We start from the raw sequence: 23,830 nt of genomic DNA, 5'->3' as shown, positions 1-23,830 counted from the left end.
TATAAACTCCAGAACTGGAATCCAAGTTTTCCCAATGCATGTCTAGCTAATGTTCTTTCTACTCTTCCTCACCTAAAAGACATACTAGCAAATAATATATAATTTCCAAGTGCATAATACAGGCATTAAGGACTTTGAAGAAAGATCAGATATTCTGGTAAATGAGAATGGATTTGGAACTTAAATGGATACAATTTAGAAAAATAGAGAAGAGGACATAGGGCATCTCCATAGCAAAGATGTGGTGACGGGGAAGAGATATTCCGTGGATGACAAGTAAATGGCTTTGGCTGGAATGAAGGGTTAATGTAACCAGGCAGTAAGGACTAAGGCTGAACAAATTGGTTGTGGTCAGGTCATGAAAGTTTTTAAATTCCAGGAGTTTGAACTTTTGTCTTATAACCAGCCATTAAAAAGTTTCTTGAGCAGGATTATGACATGATAAAAGCAGTATTTTAGGAAGATTCTCTTCCCTCTATCCCTTTCCCAGCTGCCATGTTTTCTGACTGGGCATAGCTTTGGCTTCCCTATAAGAAAATGTTCAGGGAACACCAAGGAACCCTAGATCCATTGCCATTACAAAACCCATAATAGCAAAGCTGGAGAGAGGCCATGGTGTGTGGCATTAACTGGTTGTCCAGAGCTAATATCAAGCTAGTGATGGCTTATGTGAGCTTTTTTTTTTTTTTTTTAATTGAAACTTTTTATTTTAAAAACATATGCAAGGTTAATTTTTCACCATTGATCCTTGTAAAACCTTGTGTTCCAATTTTCCTCCCTTCCCTCTATTCCCTCCCCTAGATGGCAAGTAATATATGTTAAACATGGCAAAAATATATGTGAATCCAATATAGGTGTATATATTTATACAATTATCTTGCTACACAAGAAAAATCAGATCAAAAAGGAAAAAAAATGCGAAAATAAAATTTAAGCAAACAACAACGAAAGAAGTGGAAATGCTATATTATAATCCACATTTAAACCTCTCTCTGGAAAAGGGAACTTGGTATTTTTGCTGCTTTTGATTTTTATGAAGAGGCAGAGCATGCGATTTCCTATGAAGTCTCAGAGGCACTTACATTCCTGTAGAGTAAAAAGCTCCCAAGAATCTGAAGGAAGAGCTATTTAAGGATGTAAATTATGAACTCCAGCTTCTTGAAGAGGATGATGCTAGATTTTTGTGAGACATTAGGAAATCAACATGGTTACAAATACTTGTACAAAATGAATGTCTTGGAGATCATTAATGCCTTTGAGAACCCACCTATCAGAAAGCTAGCATCTTCATTCGCTGATGGCTCTTATGTGCTGGAGCTTTGGAAACAAATTCCTCCTTCAAAGATATCTGCAAAAGCTCTAACTGATAACCTGTTTGATGGCTATATGTCAGCTCAATGTAGAACCTGGTGTCTTTGGCCAGAATGAATATCTATATTATCAGGGATCACTGAATGAACTGGCTGCTCCTGTCAAGCCCTGTGTTAGGATCCTCAGTTGATAGTTAAAGATCTAACATTGCCTGCTGAAGTTTCCTCCTGAACAACTATCCAGGTCATCTCTCTCTCCTCTCTCTCTCCTCTCTCTCTCTCTCTCTCTCTCTCTCTCTCTCTCTCTCTCTCTCTCTCTCTCTCTCTCTCTCTCTCTCTCTCTCTCTCTCTCTCTCTCTCCTCTCTCTCCTCTCTCTCTCCTCTCTCTCTCCTCTCTCTCTCTCCTCTCTCTCTCTCTCCTCTCTCCTCCAGCCAGAAGAGTAAAAGCATTGCCTAGAGCTGAAGAGTTTTAAGAATAACTACAACACACTAGAGAGCACCCATTGATTGAATTTGGGGATAGAATACCTAATATGTCTCCAGGAGGAGAATCTAGATTCAGTACTTAGGGATTTCTCCAGGGCAGGAGACATAGTAGCACTGGACAGCATTGATATTGTTATGCCCAGAATTCTTCCTTACCTTATCACTCAGATCTGTTGTGGATCTATTGTAAGTTCCATAAGGCCCTCTTCCTCCCTCCGATAGCATTTTTGTGGAGTTGAATATACATATTTTTCCTCTGTGTCACTTCTTCCCTACTTGAACTTGTTTTTAACCATGTTTATTTTTTGCCAAAGTCAGTTTTATTCAAAATAGGATAGTAGGGTGGGGAAGAGGGCATTAAAAATGGAAATCATTTTTAGCTAGCTAGTTCCTATCTTGTCCACTTAGTTGGAAACTCTAGTCCATGGACATACCATTTAAAGTTGTGGAGAGAAAAGGACAGAAGGGAGCAAGGGTATTGTACTTAAACCAAGCCCTGTTGAAATTTGTGTTGTGTTTATAGCATTGCCTTGCTTTGCATAACATGGATCAAGATGTGACTAAGGGGAAATGTGAAATAGCCACTAATTCTAAATGTCCCCAATAAGTCACTGCACTGGTTTGACTTTATAAACTGGTTACTTAACAAAACAGTTGGAAAATGAAAAAAAAAATTTACTAACATTAGTTTGGAAGAGGAAGAAAATGGAAGAAACATTTGTTTCTCATTTTCTGGCAGCAATCTTCCTGGGTTCTTTTCGTATGCCCTATCAGGAGATCAAAGCTGTCATCTTGGAGGTGAATGAAGCTGTTCTAACAGAATCAATGGTGCAGGTAAGACAAAGATACTGAATTTTAATTTTAAATAACTTAAATTTTCATACCTATTGATCACTATTTGCATTGAAATGAGAACAGAAGAGAAAATAAAAAAAGCAAGGCACTACAAAAATGATTATATATGTAACTATATACCACTCTGATTTTTAAGAGTATATTTTTATTATTAACTTAAAATAATTCCAGTGTGGTCAACATTGATACTTTGTTGTTTAATATTGTTTTTCTTCTGTGTGACCCTGGGCAAGTTACTTAACCCCAGCCTCAGGAAAAAATATATATATTGTTTTTCCTTATGTAGCTGAAGGCACTGAGTGTATATATTATTGTTTTGGTTCTGCTTTCTTTACTATTACTGGTTCATATATTTTGATAATTAAATTATTTTAGTATAATTAGAAATTTGATGGCGCTAATTCACTTTCATTTTGTTTCATTATTTTCTTTAATATCCTTCAACTTAGGTTCTTCCATTGACATGTTTGTTTTTTGTTTTTGTTGTTGGTGGTGGTGGTGGGTTTTTTATTTTATTTTATTTTTTTTTGCTTGAGGCAGTTGGGGTTAAGTGACTTGTTCAGGATCACACAGCTAGATGTGTTAAGTGTCTGAGTCAGATTTGAACTCAGCTCCTCTTGACTTCAGGGCTGGTGCTCTATCTACTGCACTACTTCGCTGGCTACCCCTATATTTTCTTACTTATAATTTCAATTAATTTAATATTAAATCTAAAGATAAATTTGAGTGTGTCTCTTGCCCCCTACCCCCACCTCTGTTCTATATTAACACAGAAGAAGCAGAATATTGCAGTAAATAAAAAATCTGGCCTAGGAGCCAAGAAGTCCTGGTTTCAAGTCCTGCCTCTGGCACATACTAACTTAGGGCCTTGAACAATCCTATAAAACTCTTTAAGTTGCAGAGAAAGTATTTTTATATAATATAATAAAGTAATATAAATTATTTTAAAGGACAAAAGATATTAAAGGATATTTAAAGAATAAAGCAAATTAAAGGATAAAATTTAAAGATTTTTTAAAAAGTATTTCTTAAGAAGCTTATTAATCTTTTGAGTTGGCTCTCTCATAAAACAGGTAATGTACCCTGTAGTTTTCCTTCATATTGATCCTTGAACATTGAATGGGATCAGTAGGACAATTTAAGAGATATGTTCAACTAAAATGAAGCAAACTAAATATTTCTCTCTCTCTCTCTCTCTCTCTCTCTCTCTCTCTCTCTCTCTCTCTCTCTCTTTCACTCTCTCTCTCTATCACTCTTTCACTCTCTTCTGCCTTGCTCCCTACCCCATTTCTTTCCTTCCCTCCTTTCCCCTCCTTCTCTTCTTCCCTCTTTTTTTCTTTCTTTCAGAATCTCATTAAGCAGATGCCAGAGCCAGAGCAGCTAAAGATGCTGTCAGAACTAAAGGATGAATATGATGATTTGGCTGAGTCAGAACAGTTTGGTGTAGTGGTGAGTAAGGCCTAAAGCAGTGGAACTCCTTACCCCATGGGGAGAAGCTATCTGTCTGTTTATCTCTATCTACCTATTGTGTAGTGACCATTTTATTTCCTCACCCTGTTAGCCTTATTCTGTCTTAAACCTAGACTTAGTATTTTTTCCTTACCCCACTTTGAGATTCTGTACTTGACCAATGGTTTTGAATCCTGCCTCCCTTGCCCCCCACCTCCTCCCAGTTACTATTTCTTTGCCTGGTTATGCTCTAGCTCCTTTGTCCTTTCCACCAGATGGGCACTGTTCCTCGCCTTCGACCTCGACTCAATGCCATCCTCTTCAAGCTACAGTTCAATGAGCAGGTAGAAAATATCAAGCCAGAGATTGTTTCTGTAACAGCTGCTTGTGAAGAGGTACGAAAGAGTGAGAACTTTTCTAGCCTCTTGGAAATAACCCTGCTTGTGGGCAACTACATGAATGCTGGTTCTAGGAATGCTGGTGCCTTTGGCTTCAACATTAGCTTCCTTTGCAAGGTGAGAATGGGAGACAGAACAGAGAGAGACCAGGGCAAGTTTTCTAATCCTTTGGACCAAATAGTAGGGGCTACAATCTTCTGAGGGTGGTTTTGCTCTTAAATCCATTCCCTGCTCACAGATATTCTCATTCTCAGCTTCGTGACACTAAGTCCACTGATCAGAAGATGACACTGCTGCATTTCTTGGCTGAAATGTGTGAGAATGACTACCCTGATGTCCTCAAGTTCCCGGATGAGTTAACCCACGTAGAGAAGGCTAGTAGAGGTGAGGAAACCTGGGGAGAGACTGTACTATGGCATAGGGGTCTGGCAAGTATCTGCTTGGAGAGGGAAATAGAGATTATTTGGTTATAGAGTTCATTGTCTCAAACTAATGATTACATTTGGGTTTAGAAGTGATATTGAGGGGGGCACATGAGTCCATTGTGAAAATATAAAATGGAGAAGAGCTTCTGTGTATGAAACTGAGGAAAGTAATTAGCAGCACAATAAAAAGAAAGCTATCTTGAGGAAAGGCACTTGTTTTTAGTTTAAGACAGGGGTTCTCAAACTACGGCCTGCGGGCTAGATGCGGCCCGCTGAGGACATTTATGGCAAATGGGCTGAAGGGCAGAGACAGAGTGTGAGTTTTTGTTTTTACTATAGTCTGGCCCTCTAACAGTCTGAGGGATAGTGAAGTGGCCCCCTATTTTAAAAGTTTGAGGACCACTGATATAAGACTTCAATTCTTGGTTTTCCCATTCAGAAAACATAGACTTTCTTGGCAAAAGCTAAGACGTCACTATTAGGGAAGAAGGCAGAGAAAATTTAGCCTTCTGCTGAAGGAAAAGCTGATTCTACCATTCATTTTCTTTTGAGAGTAGAAGTAATTCAAAATATTATACAGGCAGCACTTTCTTAGCTATATGTTTCTATGCAAGTTTCCTTACTCCTAAATCCCACTCCTCTGACAGGCATGGGACCAAGACCACAGGGCCTAAAGGGGAAGAGCTTAGTTCATTTAGTTAAATATTGACCATTTCTGATTTTTCTGGCAATTGAGATATTGGGGTTTGCCAAATAAACTCATGACACAATTCTAGTCATTAAGATGCTTAGAATCTTGCAAGATGCAAGAATAAGACTTGTACATAATAGAGAGTATTGAAAGATATGTCAAGTCAAATATTAAAAAGTGCCGAATTAAATGTAATCAAGTATTCAGAGAAGTTAGGAAGGGGAAAGTTACTGGCTTGAAGAGCTGCTCTCCTAGGCTAAGAGCCTTTCAGGGTTATAAGTTCATTTTTCATTGAAGCTATAAATTCATTGTTACCTCATCCATCTTATATAGTTTCAGCTGAAAATTTACAGAAGAACCTGGATCTAATGAAGAAGCAGATTTCAGATGTAGAAAGAGATGTTCAGAACTTCCCAGCTGCCACTGATGAAAAAGACAAATTTGTGGAGAAGATGACCATATCCTTTCAAGAATTATGAAGAGGGGGGAAAATAGGAGATTTCTATGGGGCTCAGGAGTAGGCGTTTGTATCACATTTTAGTGAGATCTCTTTTGTGGCTAATAGGTGATGCAGTCCATTCTAGGAGTGTTTAGTTGAAGAAGAGTCTAAAGAAGCAATAAATACTATTAGTTTCTTGGTCCTGTTCCTTTACTCCTTGGCTTCACAGCTTTGTAAAGGATGCCCAGGAACAATATAACAAGCTTCGAATGATGCATTCTAACATGGAAACCCTCTTTAAGGAACTAGGAGATTATTTCCTCTTTGATCCTAAGAAAATGACTGTGGAAGAATTCTTCATGGACTTAAACAATTTTAGGAATATGTTTCTGGTAAGCAAGCAGTTTTTGCTTACAAATCAAGAAGCCCTAGGAGTTTTTCTCTCAGAAACTAGCTCAATTTGCCTAATTATTTTGTTTTTTATTCATAGCAAGCTGTCAAGGAGAACCAAAAGCGACGGGAGACAGAGGAAAAAATGCGTCGAGCAAAGCTAGCCAAAGAAAAGGCAGAGAAAGAACGATTAGAGAAGCAACAGAAGAGAGAACAATTGATAGATATGAATGCAGGTATGAAAGGAGAACAAGGAATAAAGGATGAAATAGTAAGCATGTTCAGGAATTGCCTTTTAGGGAGAGAAATTGGCTGATCTTTGAGCTGGACTCAAATAACTGAGATTTTGGTTCCTCAAATCAGTTTTGTGTGTGCTCTAATTTCCTCTTTTAGACCTCCAATTTTTTATTTCTATTTATTTATTTTCTGAGGCTGGGGTTAAGTGACTTGCCCAGGGTCACACAGCTAGGAAGTGTTAAGTGTCTGAGACCAGATTTGAACTCCGATCCTCCTGAATTCAAGGCTGGTGCCCTATCCACTGCACTACCTAGCTGCCCCCCTCCAATTTTTTAAAAATTTTATACCTTCTTTTCTTAATTGTCCAATCTCCTCCCTTTCATAATTTTTTGTTACTAAATAATTTTAGTGTTACTGTAACACATATTCCTCCTTCCTACCTATTCAGGAATTCCTCTGGTCTCTCACACCCTGCAGAACTCTGCTTGCATTATCTCCAAGATGGCCTCCTAGGCCTCTACCAAGTCTTCTGTGGCGGCAGTATCATCCTTCCCCTAGTTCCTAACTTTTCCTCTTTTCCTCCAATCCTCTTCATTATCATGATTTGGAAACAGCTACAAAGTATGGATTTGCAAACCATAACACAAACACATACTCTTCCCAGACGGTATCCATTTTTTACTACCAGAAGCATTCCTTTGTTTAACATGTGGCTCAAAAGCTTACATGGGAACACATACACATACACTTACACACACACTCTCCCTCTTTATCCCCCCCTTCCAGAAGCATTCCTTTGTTGAAACATATGGCCTCAATTACTGCCCCTGTTTCCTGCCTCTGCTTCTTTCCTGCTCCTGATTCCTTTCCTGTTCCCCTCCCCCCCACGGCTGACTGCTCATGTTGGTGACTGCAGAAATTTAACTTTTAAATTAAATTTAACATTATCAGTAGCCAACTGAATTTACCATGATATTTCCTCTCTTTCCTTTGGCTGTTCCTTCCACCTGACAGTTAGGGACTTATGCCTCTGAAATTCCAGGCCTTTAATTTAAGTTAGTTCAGGAAAACTGAGCCGTTTGTACCCTATTAAAGCTAGAGTTTTGTTTTGTTTTTCAAGAAAGACTGTTCCTGGTCCTGTACTATTTAGGTCTATTTGGGATTTGTTTTGGAAACTGATTTTAAAGGTTTATTGTTTTTCTCTCAGAACCTTTTCAATCCTAGCACTTGTTGGATACAAAGCTCAATAACAGCCTACCTCTCAGAACCTAAAGGAAGGAGCAGTAACAACCCATTTCTTTGCCCTTTTCTAGCCCATAGCCTTGTAACAAAGTTTATGTCAAGTCTCAGCCCACCTAATTTCATTTGCTTTTCAGCATCTCAGCTATTCTAGCTACAAAGCAAGGATCACAGAAAATGTTCTGTCATAATCCCTTCCTCTGGTATCTGTCTGTGGTCTGGAACAGAACTGGAACCAGTCCTAGGTACTGGGGGTGGGAGAACACATCATGTTAGAGTGAAAACAAGATGGAATTGGGATTCAGAAGACTGTTTCAGATCCCAGAATTTTCACTGACCTTAGGGAAGTCGGCCTTTTGGGGTTTTAGTTTTCTTGTGGGTAAAATGAAAGTATGACATGAGGGGACCTCTGTCAGACCTTCTGTCTTTAAATCCTTTCATCCTTTATCGCTAGCATGTAAGTGATGTTAGGATTTAGCCCAGTCAGCAGGAGGCGCAGTATCCCTGTGCCCTGTCATTCCCTATGGCCAGCAATTGAGCTGGAATATAGGTCAGCTGCATTGGTTCTCTTCAGCAGGCAGATGGCGCTTGGAACATTTAGCCAGAGCCTTGGAAATGACAGCTGTTCTGGGGATTTTGCAGTTTCAGGTTTCACCACCCAGGAGCTGTTGCCATGGAAACAGACCTGGGCCCTGAGCAAGGATTCTACATTAACTCCTTGTGTACCTATAAGAATTATTCAATGTATTACAGAGGGCCTAAATGGAATGTGGCTCTCTGGAGGAAGCTGTTGTTAGAGGATAAGACCTGTGTATAAGCTGACCATTTATTTGTAGCTTCCGGCCTCTTTTAACTCCGCAAAGGGGAGCAGATCCCTGCTGCAGACATTTAAGCAGAATGCCTTAAAGGGTTGGGGGAAGGGAGTTTGTTTCTTTTTACCATTTTAATCTTAGTGTCTGCTTTGAAGATCAGCAACTCTTTATCCTGTTGTTGACTAAAAAGAGAGGGATGAGCCTGGAGGTGTGATATATCTCCCAGAAAAAGAGCCTCTACTGTTCACCTTAATACCTTTAACCCAAAATCCTAGTAAGGGACAAACAATACTCACTAATAAAGGGGTTTCAGGGCTAAAAATTTTTATTTCAGTAACATTGAGGTAATATGTAAATATGCATAACTTAGATTTTGAATCTCTTCTGCCTTTTTACACCCATCTGTTATGATTTGGAACCATATGGAACAAGTAAAGACCAAACACAATTCATTATCTGTGCGGTGGTGGAAAGTGATAGGGGGAGGATGGTTGACAAAGCCTGGGCTGCTTTTGGAATAAGAGGGTGTTAGCATATAAACCAGTCACTTCATATCTTACTTCATTTCCTTACAGAGGGTGATGAAACTGGTGTGATGGACAGTCTCTTGGAAGCCCTACAGTCAGGTGCAGCATTCCGAAGGAAGAGAGGACCCAGACAAGGTAAGTGAGGGAATTGGTGGTGACTTTGTGCTGATAGCTATGAGGTTTCTATGCTCTAGGATTAAGGACACAAATCCTAAACACTGGAAAAGGAATTAGCCAAGCTAATTTGTTGATGAAGGGAACTAGCATTGGAAGTCTGGGAATAATTAAACCACCTTATCCAAATCTCCTTCACATAGTCCTAGAGAAAGTTATCTTTTTATCAACATCTGGAGCTCATCTGCTAACTTGAAGGAGAGCTCTGGTTTGACTTCTCCCTTCATGGAGCAAAGGGAAGCACAAGGAAGGCATTTTGTTTCTGTGGACATAAAGGAGTTTGTACATATATGTAATCAGAATCAGGGCTGATAAAGAGAGTGAAACGCTCAGACACGTGAGAGAACACAGGAATAGATATGACCTACTCAAAGTTTAAAGCTGGGAATGGGAGGTAGACACTGGAGTCACAGGATCTTATAATGCCTGTTTGAAAGTTATCTAGTCTAGAAGTGGGCTTTCCCACCACACCTTGCCTTTGATAATGTTGAGTATATAATGTTGAACAAGAATACCTGGAGAAAAGAATAAAGGTGAAGTGAGATATTATTTAGGTAAGGATATAAATAGGATGAATTATTAAGGAAATGGGAAAAGGACCTAATTAAAAAGGGAGGAGGGGGATAGCTAGGGCTCCTACTCTTTCTTCTCAGCACGGAAAAGCACCATAATTATAGATGCATCACCAGTTTTGATGAAGATGTTTTCTCAGGACTGATGATAACTTTGGTATATGATTTGACTCTTAAGAGTTATGTCCTCTTTCCCAGAATGGAAGGAAATGACAACTAAAGGCTTCCTTTAGCCATAACTTCACAACTATAGAGGCAGGTATTAAGTGCTGTTTGTTCTCTGCGAAATTCTTTGGTTCTACTTTATCTCATCTTTAACCTTGGAATCATCCTGGAAAAGAAGAATGGGGCCTATATGTAAACTGCCACCATAATTGATATAACCAATTCCATTCAAGTGAGAACATGGCATATTTGTTACCTGTTAACCTGTTATAAGTTGGAGAATTCAGCTACCAGAAATGGGGCATGCAGTATTGGATATCTTAATCGCAATCTATATTTTACAAGATAGACTTTTAGATCAACTCCTAATCCAGAAATCCAATCTGTATTTACTGAATTAGAACTTTTTACCATCTCTTACCATCACTTAAATAATTAGAAATGAAATTACTATAGAAAATATAATTTGATGCTAGAATTCCTGGTTATAGCACAGTCTCAATCCTAGTAATTTTGCTTAAGAAACGGAATCCCAGGGGCATCTAGATGGCACAGTGATAGAGCACCAGCTCTGAAGTCAGGAGGACCTGAGTTCAAATTCATCCTCAGACACTTAACACTTCCTAACTATGTAACCTTGGGCAAGTCACTTAACCCCAATTGCCTCAGCAAAAAAAAAAAAAGAAAGAAAGAAAGAAAGAAAGAAAAGAAACTGAATCCCTAGAGCTTGAAGTAGAGAAATTTACTGAAATGATGATTTGAGAGGTAGGAGATAAGAGGGAAAAGAATTTTCCTAAGCATTTTCCAGCCCTTCTCAGCCTGATCAATATGATTTTTGGGTGGAGCACTTTGCTATGAGTGTTTGGGTAGGGAGAAGGAAGAGTAGACTGAATCAGTATTGCTTGGGCCTTGCCTATAAAATTAAGTAATGACTAACAGTATTTTTCCTGTCAACTTCTAGACAGTAATACATTCACATCATATGAGATATACTCTAGCTGCACAATAAACAGCTCAAACAATTCTTAAGTGCAGTGGCCTTCAAAATTTTTTTTCTTTTTTTACCACTCTCATCTGTGAATGCTGACAATAGGCTTCCATGGGGAATTCCCATCTCCCTAGAGAGAGAGATGTCTTAATAGAATCTCAGGTGCTTCCCAAATGTTTCCTGTGCATACTCAGACCCCTGGTGGTTTCCCTTGGCTCTCTAACACTTAAAGAGTTCTATGTGAATGTTATACTTCTCTCAAAAAATGGGAAATCTATTGGCCTTCATGAGAATTTTTGACCTGTATTCAATGAGGGCCCCTTTAAATGATAACTGTGATTGTACAAAAGTAAAGACTAAGTGTTAAAGTGAAAAGCATAGTAGACTGATAGTCAGGAGTCCTGATTATCTAACCATGTTTTCCTAAGACAAGTCACTTAACTTTCGTGCCTCACATTTTCCAATTTGTAAAAATTTTGTGGCAATCTAATTGTAAGCAGTTTAATTATAAACATAGGAGATACAGAGGATTAATAATTTTTTTGCTTTGAGATGGTGGGTTTTTGTATCTTCCCTCTAAGACTTCTAGCTTATCCTTGTAGAGTCCTCTGTTCTTGCCTGCCTTTTTGGCTGTATTATCTGGCTTATTGCCTTGAACAGAGGCATTGCTTATACATCTTCCTCACAGGCTGGGTCTGTGACTGCTCATTCCCAGGGAGGCAGCTGTCCTTATTCAAAGACATCAGCGGCTCTTCCCTAGAATGTAAAGGAATGGAAAAAATCTACCGGCCTCTAGGGAGTGACCATCATACAAAGACCCTTTATTGGGTATGGGGGGAAGTGGTCTAAAAAAAGGAAAAAGGGGGACTTTCAAGGCTGGTTCATTAAAAACAGAGCCCAGATTTTTGTGTTCTGCAGTGTTCAAGAACAATGGCTTAAGTGTGGAGGAGAAGAATCTCTGTAATTGTCCTGAAGGAACTTTTTCAGGCTGATGATTAAGTCAGTTTGTGGTTTTAGTGATTCAACTTTATTTCAGTGTTTGAATCATAGCCTCTTATACTGGCCATCTGCTCAATGGCACAAGAGTCTAAAGGAAGTAAGAAATCCGTCTCCCTCTTCCCTTCCCTCCACTATTTCTAGCCCTCCTTCCTAATTCTCTCAGCTCTTACTTTAGTTGGTCACAAGTAGATAGAAAATAACAGCAAAACCCTCTCTAGTCTAGTCCAGAGGACCTTTTTCTGCTATCAGATAAAAGAACAGTATAGTAATGAAATTGCCTCAATGGGACTTTTATTTTTTCCAAATTTTTTAGATTATTCTGATAAGAAGAAAATACCCACTAAGCAAAAAATAGGACAATATATATAATTAGGAATTTATTAGGACATGAATGAGATTTTTAGTATAACTATGACTGTCCCATCTGTCCCAGTTTCCTCTTCCCTTGGGTAATTTATTAAAATACATATTTCCTTTAACTAGTTCCTTTCCTGTATTCTATAAAATCCTTTTCCCATCTCATTAACCCTTTTCTATCTCCAACATTGTTTAGCTGCTTCTTGCTGACTTTTTTCCCTTTTTGAATTTTCTTTCTTATGAATACTTATAATAATTATTTGTTAATATGAATAAAATTTCATAAGGAGAACCATCTCATAGGCTTAATATACTTCTTTGTATCTTTGTCAAGCTTTTAGTTTTTCCAGGGTTATATAACATCAAGTAGCTAATGAGGGATGGATTAAAGCAGTCACCTTGATCTTGGCTATTCAAACTACTTAGCATTATCACAACAGACAAGATAGAGTAGGAATCAAGATATTTAGGTTCCATAATGTTGCCAGAATTGATACTAGCTTGCTGTTTGACCTTGAGCTATATTATGCTCTTCCCTATTGCTTTAGCTTCCCATGTCTTAAATGAAAATTATTAGTCTTAGGATGACTTAAGAATAGATTTTATCTGATCTGGAAAGCTTCATGAGTTCTTTAATATCTGTAAATATTGGGGTTTGTCCTCAAAATTTTTTTCTGGGCAGAGGCAGCAGTTTTATTCTACAAAGAAAGAAAATGAGGAACAAAACATTTCAAGATGGCTCAACATTTAAACTTTGACTTCTGCACTTCTGTCTCTTATTTTGACCAGACCTCTCTTAGAATAGCTGCCCCAAACTCCCCTGACAAAAACAAGGTTTTTTTTATCCCTTTAAGTTTGACCTTTATTTTTCCTGGGTCTAGAGTCAGAAATTTTACCTTCCCTGTGTCTTGTCCTTTAGATATACGAAGATGTCCTCATAGACACATTATCTCAGTGTTAGAGGTTGACTGTAAGTCAGACAAATGACGTGGTTTTTGAGCCTCTTTTTTCTAGAAATCAGAAGTGGACCAGAAGGACAAAAAAGAAATGCAAAGAAAACAGTGACAAATGATTCTGGGTAGTTTTGAAAGTTAAAGGGGTTCCTAGCACTTTAGTTAGAGCAGAATATATGGAAAGGGAATGTCTATTAAATATATATATCAGAAACTTAGTCTCTTCTTCTAAGATACTTGGTGATCTTGTCCAGGAAATTGAAGGGTCTTACAGCAACACTTTGAGGGAAGAAAAAAGCCCTCAAGCATATTCATTATCTATGGAACTCCCAAGACTTATATGCCTTACACTGCCTAGGAAGTGATGAAACTGAAGTCCAGCCAACTGGAATATTAGAGAACTGCTCTTAGAAAATATGTGTACTCCTCATCCTTATTAGATAGTATTTTTTGTGCCAGTAAGTAGAAAAAGAAGAGGGGACTTCTGAGCTGATGAATTGGGGCCATGTTATGTGTGCTTCCTACTCTGATTGCCCCATTAGTAGTTTCTACATGTGAGAGGAGCAGTGGATTTGGGTAGTGATGAGGCTGAGAACTTAGCATAGCTGGCAGCCACAGGAAGAAGAGGAGAGAAGGTTGTGCTTACTTGAGCTTTCTAATCTAGTTTGGCTCTTCCTCGAAGATATTCTGCTGCTACAGAGAGGGCAGAAATTCTAGGAATATCTCATATATAGATTAGAGCAAATTTTACTCTCCTTGGTTTGTCTTCACCTCTTGATTCCCTCAGCTACCTCACTGTGCTCCATCCTTCATGTTGCCTTATCCTAACCTCCCCCATTTTCCCATACTTCCAAATACATTCTGTTTGTACTTAGAGGCCGTGGGAAGGAACAGTAGCAGCAGAAATATGTGGTACTGAAGAGTCGCCTTTATGTGCTAGGGGCACTGAAGTTGTGAGAAACATACCCTACAGACTTAGGAGCCTCTGTGGAAATTCCAGTGGATAGAGCAGGGGGAGAGAGCATGCTAACTACAGTCATTAGCATGAGAATTTGGGTTGTTATCAGTGGCAGTCTTGGAGCAGCAACTAGAATGAAACCTCATCTTTTAGCCTCAGATTGCTTTATAATAGGGTTCTTAACTTGAAGAACTTAGAAACTTAAGTTAGAACTTAACTTAGAAAGGGTCTATGAACAGATTTAGCATCTCCTTCCTTCAGTTACAAACATTGAAAAACATTACTCTGAGAAGGAATTCATAGGCTTTGTCAGACTGCCAAAGAGCCCCATAGCATCCCCAAAAAGGAAAGAATCCCTGCTTTATGGGATCCACCTAATGACTTCTGCAGTCTGCAGACAACTCTGTCCACCCTGGCTTATTTTGAAAAAAGATCCATAGCTTAAGGATCATATATTGTTCATTATAAAATAGGTGGAATGTTAGGAAGTATAGATCCTTTTTTTTTCCTTGAGGGTGGGATCAATTAAGACAGTCATCTGAATGCAAGATGTGCACCTGCTTGTTAAACAGCCTTTTCTAGTGCCTCTGGCTATGGGAGATGCTTTGCTATCTGCATAAGGATACCTATCCTTTAGGGTAGGTCCCTGTCCTGGCTGTGCTATCCTGGCTGTGACTAGCTGAATGGCTTACTGACAAGTGAATTAGCTGTGACCAAGATGGATTACACTCTTTTGTTCCTCACTTGACCATCTTGTCCTTATTTCACCAAGAAATTCTTCCTCTCCACTGTTGACTCTTTAATAATTCTACATGCTGCAGGATCTCCCTTTCTCTAAAATAATCTATTTGTCCAGAACAGTACACACATTAGCCTGGACCTCAATTGATTCTCTATCCCAGAGATTGGGGGCAGGGGGAGGAATCAGGTTTTGCTAGGACAGTGTCTCACTTCTCTTCTCTTACAGCCAACAGGAAGGCCGGATGTGCAGTCACCTCTCTCCTTGCCTCAGAGCTGACAAAGGATGATGCCATGACTACATGTTCTGCTAAGGTGCCCAGGATGAGCGAGGGAACCCGGGACATGCACGATGAAAATAAGGAGTTGATTGGTCGTGCGAGCTAGCTCGGCCTGGGCTGTGCAGCAACACTGGTTGAACAGCTGAGCCCAAGGCAGCCCTGTCTTGCAGCATGAGCCTAGGGGGTCAAGTGGACTTTCCTCTTTGGCAGCCAACCTTCCCTGCCTCCTTTCTTTGGCCTGCTGCTCTCTGTATAGCATACACAGCTTCAGCTGTCTGGAGGCAAGAAGGAAAGGGCACAGTGGAAGAAGCCCTGGATGCCCACTCAGCACTGGCTGTTGCATTACCAAAGCAGGGACCATCTATGCTGCCTTAACCCTGTCTTACCTTTGTTATTGTGCTGCCAGGTCTTGGGCATGCCCAACCTGCTTCCTCAGTCCCTGGCTCCAAAGGAGCTCACCCCAAGGTCAATCTTGCTGGATTCATGTTTTTCTGCTGTCTAGTGCCCTGCTGTGGCTTCTCTGGCCCTAGGAACCGCATGGGGCTCTTGAACTTCCTGACCTGACCATATTCTTATATTTCCTATCATTGCTGCCACTTCTGCTTTCTTCTCCCTCTCTCCATTTGCTATTGATATTTATTATTTGTGGTGAGGTGTTGGCTGCTTCTTCTAAAGAAATGAGGAGCAGCTCCCACCCCCAGGGAAGGACCCTTTCCTCACCCCAACTTCACAAAGCAAAAAGAACCGGACCACCACTATTCATCTATGGCATGAAGTAGAGCACCTGAGGAAAAATGATCCTAGAGTCTGGGCATTGCTAACAGGGCATCAAGACAGGACAGCCTCTCCACATCCTCAGCTTAACTGAGTGTCCTTGCTACCATCCCTACCTCCTCCCTCCCTCTGTCTTCTGCACATGCCCCTTCATTGCTGATATCCACTGCCCTTGTTATTCTTAGGGTCTTGGCTCATCCCCATCGGAAGTTTCAGCTGTTATATGGCTGCACAAGGCCCCCACCCTCTCCAAGTCTCCAGGGAAAGGGGAGGCAGAGCCTCCTGGCTAAGAAATTGTTTTGCAAATGGATCTATTTTTGTATAAGATGTTGTTTTTTAGAAAATATTAAAAAAAAAAGCTCTCTCTTCTCTGATCCCTGCCCCCTCTCCCTCCTGAATGTCAGAGTTCCTAGAATTTTTCCCCTTTGCTTATCCCCAGAAACCAGGACCTGCCTCATCTGAGGGCCTCATCTGATCCTGTCCTAATGGGCAAGTTCAAATTCCAACCCCCAGCCAGTAGTTCTGGATTATTAATTTCTGAGGTCTATGGGTGACTTGGTACTTTTTCCCTGACCAGACAAGGCCAGGCCAAGGAGCTGAGAGGACCCAGGTACTGCTGAGTTTTTTATAAATTTAATATATTTGAAGAGCCAAATGTGCAAATGCTAACTGGGCACTATGGGGGAAGAGAGAGGTCCAGATTAAGGGATTAAGGGATTGGGGTAGGGGGAAGGGTAGAATCATGTAAGTAGGATACAGAGGCACTGTGCCCTCACCCTACACTGGATACAATTGTTGTGCCATATCCCCTAGAAAGGTAAACCTAGAATTCCCAAATGCAGCTTGAATCATCCCTGCCCTCCTCATGTCCCCTTCATTTCCTTACTTATAGACAAGAGGAGAATGGGACCCTTTGAGGAGAAAATCTAGAAGGCTCAAAGACAGGGAATTCTGGGAGTTGGGGAGGTCAAAAATCCTGGGCCTAAGGTTTGGGGCAACAGCAGCTGCTGTGAGAACTTTTTTCAGATGCTGTGTCATGAGGAGTACTTGCTACTCCCATTGTCCCTCCCTACTGGCTGACAGTCAAACTTTGAACCTTTCTTTTTTAAATCACTTTTGCTAAGATGCATTTGATAAAAAAAAAAAAAAAAAAAAAAAAAAGCAAACAAAAAAAAAACCCAATAATAATAATAAAGGGCAAGATACAAATCTATTTCCCTTGCTTTTTGGGCTTCTGGGACATGTCATCATCTCTGATTTGTTGGATTTATTTGTTCACAACTGTTAATAAAGCATTGGAACAGTATTCGTTCATTCCAGTCTTCTTTGTGAGGTTTTAGCCCACACCTCTTCCACGCCCCAAATATATAACCTTCCCTTCTCAGTCAATTTGAGAAAATCCAAGGGCCTTGTCCCTCCTTCTGGATCAATATCAAGTTTGTTGCTTCCCAAGCATCAATTCATATTAACAATATTAAACACCTCCTGTTCAAGAAGTGCAAGTCTGGAAATACAAGTGTGAAAAATGAGAATTCCTGTGCTTGAGCTTAAAATCTAATGGAAGGGTACAAATAAGTATAGAATATTAATAAATGAATGTGTAGAAAGTTTGCCAAAAAAAGAAAGTTCTTTGTGTGTGTGTGTGTATACACACACATACACACTCCTTTGGAGCTTCACAACAGTCCTAAAGAGAAGTCTAGTAAGTGGTGTCAAATTCAAATAGAAATGGATAGTATCTGGGTGGTATGTTGACATAAAAAACCTCCCCACAAATTAACATTGTGTTGCATTTTTTATTTTGTTAAACGTTTCCCAACTACATTTTTATCTGATTAAGGCCACACTTAGGACCTCTGGTCTTAAGTGAAGAGGAAGCTTCAAATGATGGGATGACCCTCAGCAAATTCCTTAATTTCTCAGTTCTTTTGACAACTCTTTTTAGATTATAAATTGCAGTCTAAGCATAGATCTAGGAGTTCCCCATAACAAGTGAAATCATTGCTTATTCATCAATCAGTCTCTAAAAAGCATTATGTTTAAATGGATCCCTTGCAATAATGGTCCAAGGCCTGTCTGAGTACTACTGCTTTAAAATAATTTTCAGTGGGAATTAGGGGAGGAAGCACAGAAAGCTTCATAGAGATTGTAGCATTTATAAACCTTTAAGGAAGACAAGATTTTCCACAGACAGAAGGACATTGTAGAGAGCAAACAGGAATTAGATCAGGGAATAGCTAAGAATTGTTTGTCTAGATAATGGAATGTGGAAAAGAGGAGTAAATGACGTGATTTATTACTACTAGGAAGCTGAATTGTGAAAGATGTGAAATGTGAGGCTAGAGAATGTCTTTTGTACTGTGTAATCGTGGTGAGTCACTTTTCTGTGCCTCAGTTTCCACCAAATAAATGGATTGGACTAGGTTTCCAAGGCCCCTTCCAGTTTAACATCCTATGATCCTGTAGATATTTGTTCATTTAATAAATTTTAAAGTATTGTATAGAGCATAGGTGCTAAGAGAGAAACAAGTTTCTAAGAGATGATTAGTTGTTTTCAGTCTCTTGTATGTACTTGGAATAAGGCAAGCCTAACTAATAACATAATTGCCTAACAAATTTGGAGAAGGAAGAGGGTGAGGAACCAATTCAGACTTGATTTTATCTCAGTAGAGAGTTCCCAGTGTAGAAACTTCCTCTGCAGATTGATGCAGATCGGCAACTCATCTGTAAATTGATATCTTAATTGCCTGGGCCATTAAGATGATGTGATTTATCCCTTGGACATATAGCTAGATGTTTCAAAGGAGACCTGAACCCATCTCCACCTCAGACTTTCCTCTTTATCATAGCATTTTGCCTATTGAAAGTACAGAAGAGACTCATGAAATGCTATATGAATCTTAAGAGGTTTATGACTTTCTGGAGGGTCAGCTAAGGCCACGTGGAGGAAGTTACTATCTTTGACTTTGAAGAATAGTAATTGGATAGGCAAAAAAAAAGAGGAGAGTACTCCAGATATAAGAGGTATGGAGGAAAGGTTTGGAGGGTCTTGGGTACATAGAGTGAGCCATCTTGATTCAAGGGTAAAGTGCAGAGAATGATGAAATGGTCAGACTTGAAGAGCTTTATCATTATTAGGGCAGTTAGAGAGTATATGGGCTCTGAGGTCCTGAAACAGCTGCTGCTGTTACTGCCACTGTTGCAGCTGCCTCCTACTGTGGCTCAGGGGCTACACTCACCCTAGTGGTACAGACCTCTTTTTCAGACTTCCCTAAGTTGTCTTAGGCAACTTTTATTGGCTCTGCCAATTCAAAATTTTATTTGAGGCATTACTTTAAAGTTATTTGGAAAGGGATATCGGGATAGTTCAGCTGTGTCCTTGCTTGTATTCCATCATCTTTACCTCTTAGTTTCTGGCCCTGCTTTTCAGCCCATGCTTACCTTTGAACTGTGCTCCATCTCTGCAATTTATACCAGGCAGGGATATCCAAGTCAATCAATAAAAATCTAATTGCCTACTACGTGCCAACCCCTGTGCTAGATCTGGCAGTGTCTGCCTTCAAAGAACTTGCCTTCTATTGGGTAATTACTACATGTTCACAAATAAAATATAGGTCAAATATGTATATTCTTTTGTCTTCATGCATATATGTAAATGGAGTGGGACAAGAACAACCAAGAAAATTTTTGAATAACATTTTCCCCAACTATTTGTAAAAATAATTTTTAACATTTATTTTTTCTGAATTTAGTAGTATTTTATTTTTCCGATGATATATAAGGATAGTTTTTAGCATTCATTCCTGCAAGACTTTGAATTCCAAATTCTCTTTTTTTCCCTCCAATATAGTAAAAATCCAAAATTGCTAACAATCATTTTTTTCAATTGTTTCAAATTCTCTCCCTTTCCTTTCTCCTCCCTGAAAGTTTGATATGATATAAACAATAAGCAGTTTGATAAAATGTGCTATCATGCAAAACATTTCAATATTAGTCATATTGTGAAGGAAAACAGAACAAACCCCATTCCACCCCCCAATAAAAACTTGAAATAAGTGAAAAATAGTATGCTTTGATCTGCATTCAAACTCCATCAGTTATTTCTCTAGAAGCAGATACTATTTTGCATCATGAGTCCTTTGGAATTGTCTTGGATCATTGTATTGCTGAGAACAACAATGATCATCACCAATGATCATTATTGCTGTTACATTGATCAATATTGCTGTTATAATAGACAGTGTTCTGAATTTGTTCATTTTGCATCAGTTCATGTGAATCCAGATTTTTTTCTGAAATCATCCTGCTGTCATTTCTTTTAGCCCAATAGTATTCCATTGCAATCATAAACCCACACTTGTTCTGCTATTTCCCAGCCATCCCCTGAATTTCTAATTCTTTACCAGCACAAAAAGAATTGCGAAAAAATGTTTTGTACAAATAAGTCCTTCCACTTTGCACCCTCCCCTTTTTAAAATATCTGGAATGAAGACTTAGTAATAATATTTTTGGGTAAAGATATACACAGTTTTATAACCCTTTCAGCATAGTTCCAAATAGCTTTTCAGAATGGCTGGATTAGTTAACAAATCCTCCAACAGGGCATTAGTGTCCCAATTTTCCCACATCTTTGCCATAATTTATTTTCCTTTTCTGTGATATTAACTAATCTGATAGGTATGAGGTGATACCTCAGAATTGTTTTAAATTTCTCTAATCAAGTTATTTAGAGCATTCTTTCATATGACCATAGAGAGTTTTGATTTCATCTAAAGCCTACCTGTTCATATCCTTTGAATATCAAATAGAGAATGACATATTACAAATTTGACTCAATTCTCTATATATTTGAGAAATGAGGCCTTTATTAGAGACACTTCCTATGAAGGTCTCCCTCAGCATCTTGCTTGCATTGGTTTTGTTCAAAACCTTTCTAATTTAACTGGAGTAATTTTAAAAGAAGATGACTTGGACTGAAACTTGAAAAGTCTTCCAAAAAGTAGAGGTAAAGAGAGCAATTCTAGGTATAGGGGCATGCCTGTGCAAAGAGACTGATTTGATTGTGGTGTGGGGTATATGAGGGTGTCAGGAAGTAATCAGCTTGGAAAAGTAGAATGAAATCAGATCATGAAGTGTTTACAGATTTCCAAAGAAATAATGAACAATAATTTGTGTTTCATCATGTGGACCATTATGTGCATAGAAATAACATGATCAGAGTTGTGCTTTAGGAATATCAATTTGGCAACTAGGTGGAACATGGTTTGGAATGGGGGATATTTGAAGCAGGGAGACACATTTTTTTTTTTTTGCAATAGTACAAAGAGAATTAGGGTAGTTTTAGTATGGGTAGAGAAGAGAACAGACGCAAAAGATGTGACATCTTGAAATTTGTGACTTGACAAATTATTGAATATGGGAGGGGGGCAGATATAGAGAGAGAATGAGTCCAGGATGATTTTTATTTTGTGAACCTGGGTAGCTTTTAAGATACTGAAGTAAGCAAATAGAGGTTTAGGAGTTAAGGCAAGGACTGTTTTGGACATATTGAATGTGAGATGCTTGTGGAACATGGAGGTAGAGTTGCAATTAAAAATGGGTGATAAGCTTGGAAGAGATGAAGGCGGGGTTTGTAGATCTGGTACTTATCTTCATAGAGATGATCATTAAATCCATAAGTTCTAAAAGACAAAATAGAGAGGGGAGATACCAGAACCAAGCAATGGGATATGTCTTATGTCTAAGGAACAGAATACAGGTAACAAAACTGAAGAGAAAATGGAAAAGATAAGAACTATGCTAGAACAGTGTTACAGCAACCCGGTGAGTATCCAGGAGGGGGTGCTCAACAGTACCAAATGCTGAGAAGGGATCAAGGATGCCATGGTTTTAGCTATACAATCTGGAGAATCGTGCTGTGGACTTAGGGGCAAGTGAATCAGTGGTACAATACCCTTGCTTTGTTCCTTTCCCCACCTTTTGGTCATTAGCCCACTAGAAACTTGAACCACAGCTGTCCCCAGAAGCCTTTGTCTGGGGTTTTCAGATAAAAGCGCAGGAAACTCCCTGCCATAAGTGAAACGTGAGAAACACAAAAAATTCTAGGCTAGGAAGTGATAGTATATACATAGTTCTCAGACCTCTGTCTAGCCTGGGGCCAGGACAGCCGCGACAGTGTGGTGCTGGGGCTAGAAATAAAGCCCTTTAAATAGCCCTAGAGTCTGGATGTTTACAGCCCCATCATGACAGGAGGTGAGGGGGCTGTGGGCAAGGCAGGGCCTTGATCTGTGAAGTGGAATGTAGCTGGCAGAGGGAGGGGCTGCTCCCTCGTTCTCCCTCCTCGACCCCAAGGGCTTTTTATGCCTTTGTGCACACATACCAATCTGGGGACCACAGCTGCCCACGCATCCATTCAGTCTACAACCCTGCCAGGAATAGAACCCAGGCGTCCAGAACCCGCAGGGCCGCCTTCATCTCTTGCCCAGCTGTCAGGAGCCAAATCCAGGCTCCCATCCTAGTTATATACTCCTCCCACTCTAGGCAGTTGCTCCCAGAAACTCAGTGAGAAGGTTGGGTTTCCATGACAACGCACTTCGGGTGCTGGGAAGGGTGAGATGGGACTGAGAGCTAAATGCTGAAAGGGGGGAGCATCCCCCCCAGCTCTGGGGTAGCCCAGCTTTCCCTCCTATGACTGCGTTTGTCTCCGCTTCCCCTCCCCCCACGTCCCCTCCTCCCAGGGTTTTTGCCGCATCTCAGGCAGCAACAACCTTCGGAATCTAAATGTTGCTACGGGGAGATTGGAGAGAAAGGGGGAAGGAGGGAGGGAGGGGGAGAAACAGATTGGTAGAAAAGGGAGAGAGAGAGTGAATGGAAAAAAACAGGAGGCAGAAGCCGGGGGCGGGGGGGCGCTAGCACAGAGCTAGCTGTCTGTGTCTGGGTGATGTACATTTCCTGCGGATGCTCCAGGACTATCGGGCCTGGGCAGGGGGACCCTCGGACTGCTGTAAGGGAGACTGCAGAGTTACAGAGGGAAAGTGTGGGGGCGGGGTGGAATCTGCACTTCGGGAAACTGCGGTAAGGGCTGCCTGTCCCCGGGGCAGGAGGAGGGGCTAGCTCAGCGTCCTCTGGCCTCGCAGCCCCTCAAATGCTGTGGCAACCCCCGATGTGAAAGACTCCGCCTGCTCTCGGGAAGCAGCCATGCTAGAGCCAGGGATTATTTTTAGCGGAGAGAGGAGGGGGCTGAGGAAACACCACCTCCCCTCTCGATTCCCTCTTTCCCCTCCCCCGCCCAGTTGGCTTCCCAGCTCTGAACGCTCGCGGCTCCTGGCCAGCCAGCTCCAGTCCCCTCCCCCCTGCCTCTTCTTTTGCCTGGATACTGGTGTTAGGAGATGTAGCTGCACGTACAGCACCGCACAGTCCCACTCCCCAGAGACGCCCTCCGTACCACGTGCCTGCACACACTCACGCCGCCACACCCAGCCACACGCGCCTCCACCGCACACCGAGGTGCACGATAGCCAGCCGCGCCCAGTTACTCACACAGCCCCCCCCCCGGCGGGGGTCCCCGGGCCTGCCCGCCCCCTCAGGCCCCCGAGACACACGGACCACGCCGC

At 40.5% G+C, this 23,830-nt stretch overlaps 1 protein-coding gene and 1 pseudogene across 5 annotated transcripts in view; both read left to right on the top strand.

Moving 5' to 3' along the window:
- The window catches only part of DIAPH1 (diaphanous related formin 1), an 80,183-nt gene extending 62,660 nt beyond the window's left edge, over window positions 1–17,523 (top strand). For all 5 annotated transcript variants that reach the window (XM_074291666.1, XM_074291665.1, XM_074291664.1 and 2 more), the window contains 9 exons: window positions 2,536–2,630; window positions 3,999–4,100; window positions 4,376–4,615; window positions 4,753–4,882; window positions 5,948–6,073; window positions 6,282–6,445; window positions 6,544–6,679; window positions 9,307–9,393; window positions 15,392–17,523. In XM_074291666.1, the coding sequence (XP_074147767.1) occupies window positions 2,536–2,630; window positions 3,999–4,100; window positions 4,376–4,615; window positions 4,753–4,882; window positions 5,948–6,073; window positions 6,282–6,445; window positions 6,544–6,679; window positions 9,307–9,393; window positions 15,392–15,549 (1,238 nt within the window). In that variant the 3' untranslated portion in view covers window positions 15,550–17,523. The remainder of the gene's footprint in view (window positions 1–2,535; window positions 2,631–3,998; window positions 4,101–4,375; window positions 4,616–4,752; window positions 4,883–5,947; window positions 6,074–6,281; window positions 6,446–6,543; window positions 6,680–9,306; window positions 9,394–15,391) is intronic.
- On the top strand, window positions 977–2,529 carry LOC141556407 (protein C1orf43 pseudogene; annotated as a pseudogene).
- Window positions 17,524–23,830: the final 6,307 nt, after the last annotated feature.

The sequence above is a fragment of the Sminthopsis crassicaudata genome, chromosome 2 (assembly GCF_048593235.1).
Source record: "Sminthopsis crassicaudata isolate SCR6 chromosome 2, ASM4859323v1, whole genome shotgun sequence".
NCBI lineage: Eukaryota > Metazoa > Chordata > Mammalia > Dasyuromorphia > Dasyuridae > Sminthopsis > Sminthopsis crassicaudata.
Note: the sequence above shows the minus strand (reverse complement) of the source record. Positions and strands in the feature narration are given on the sequence as shown.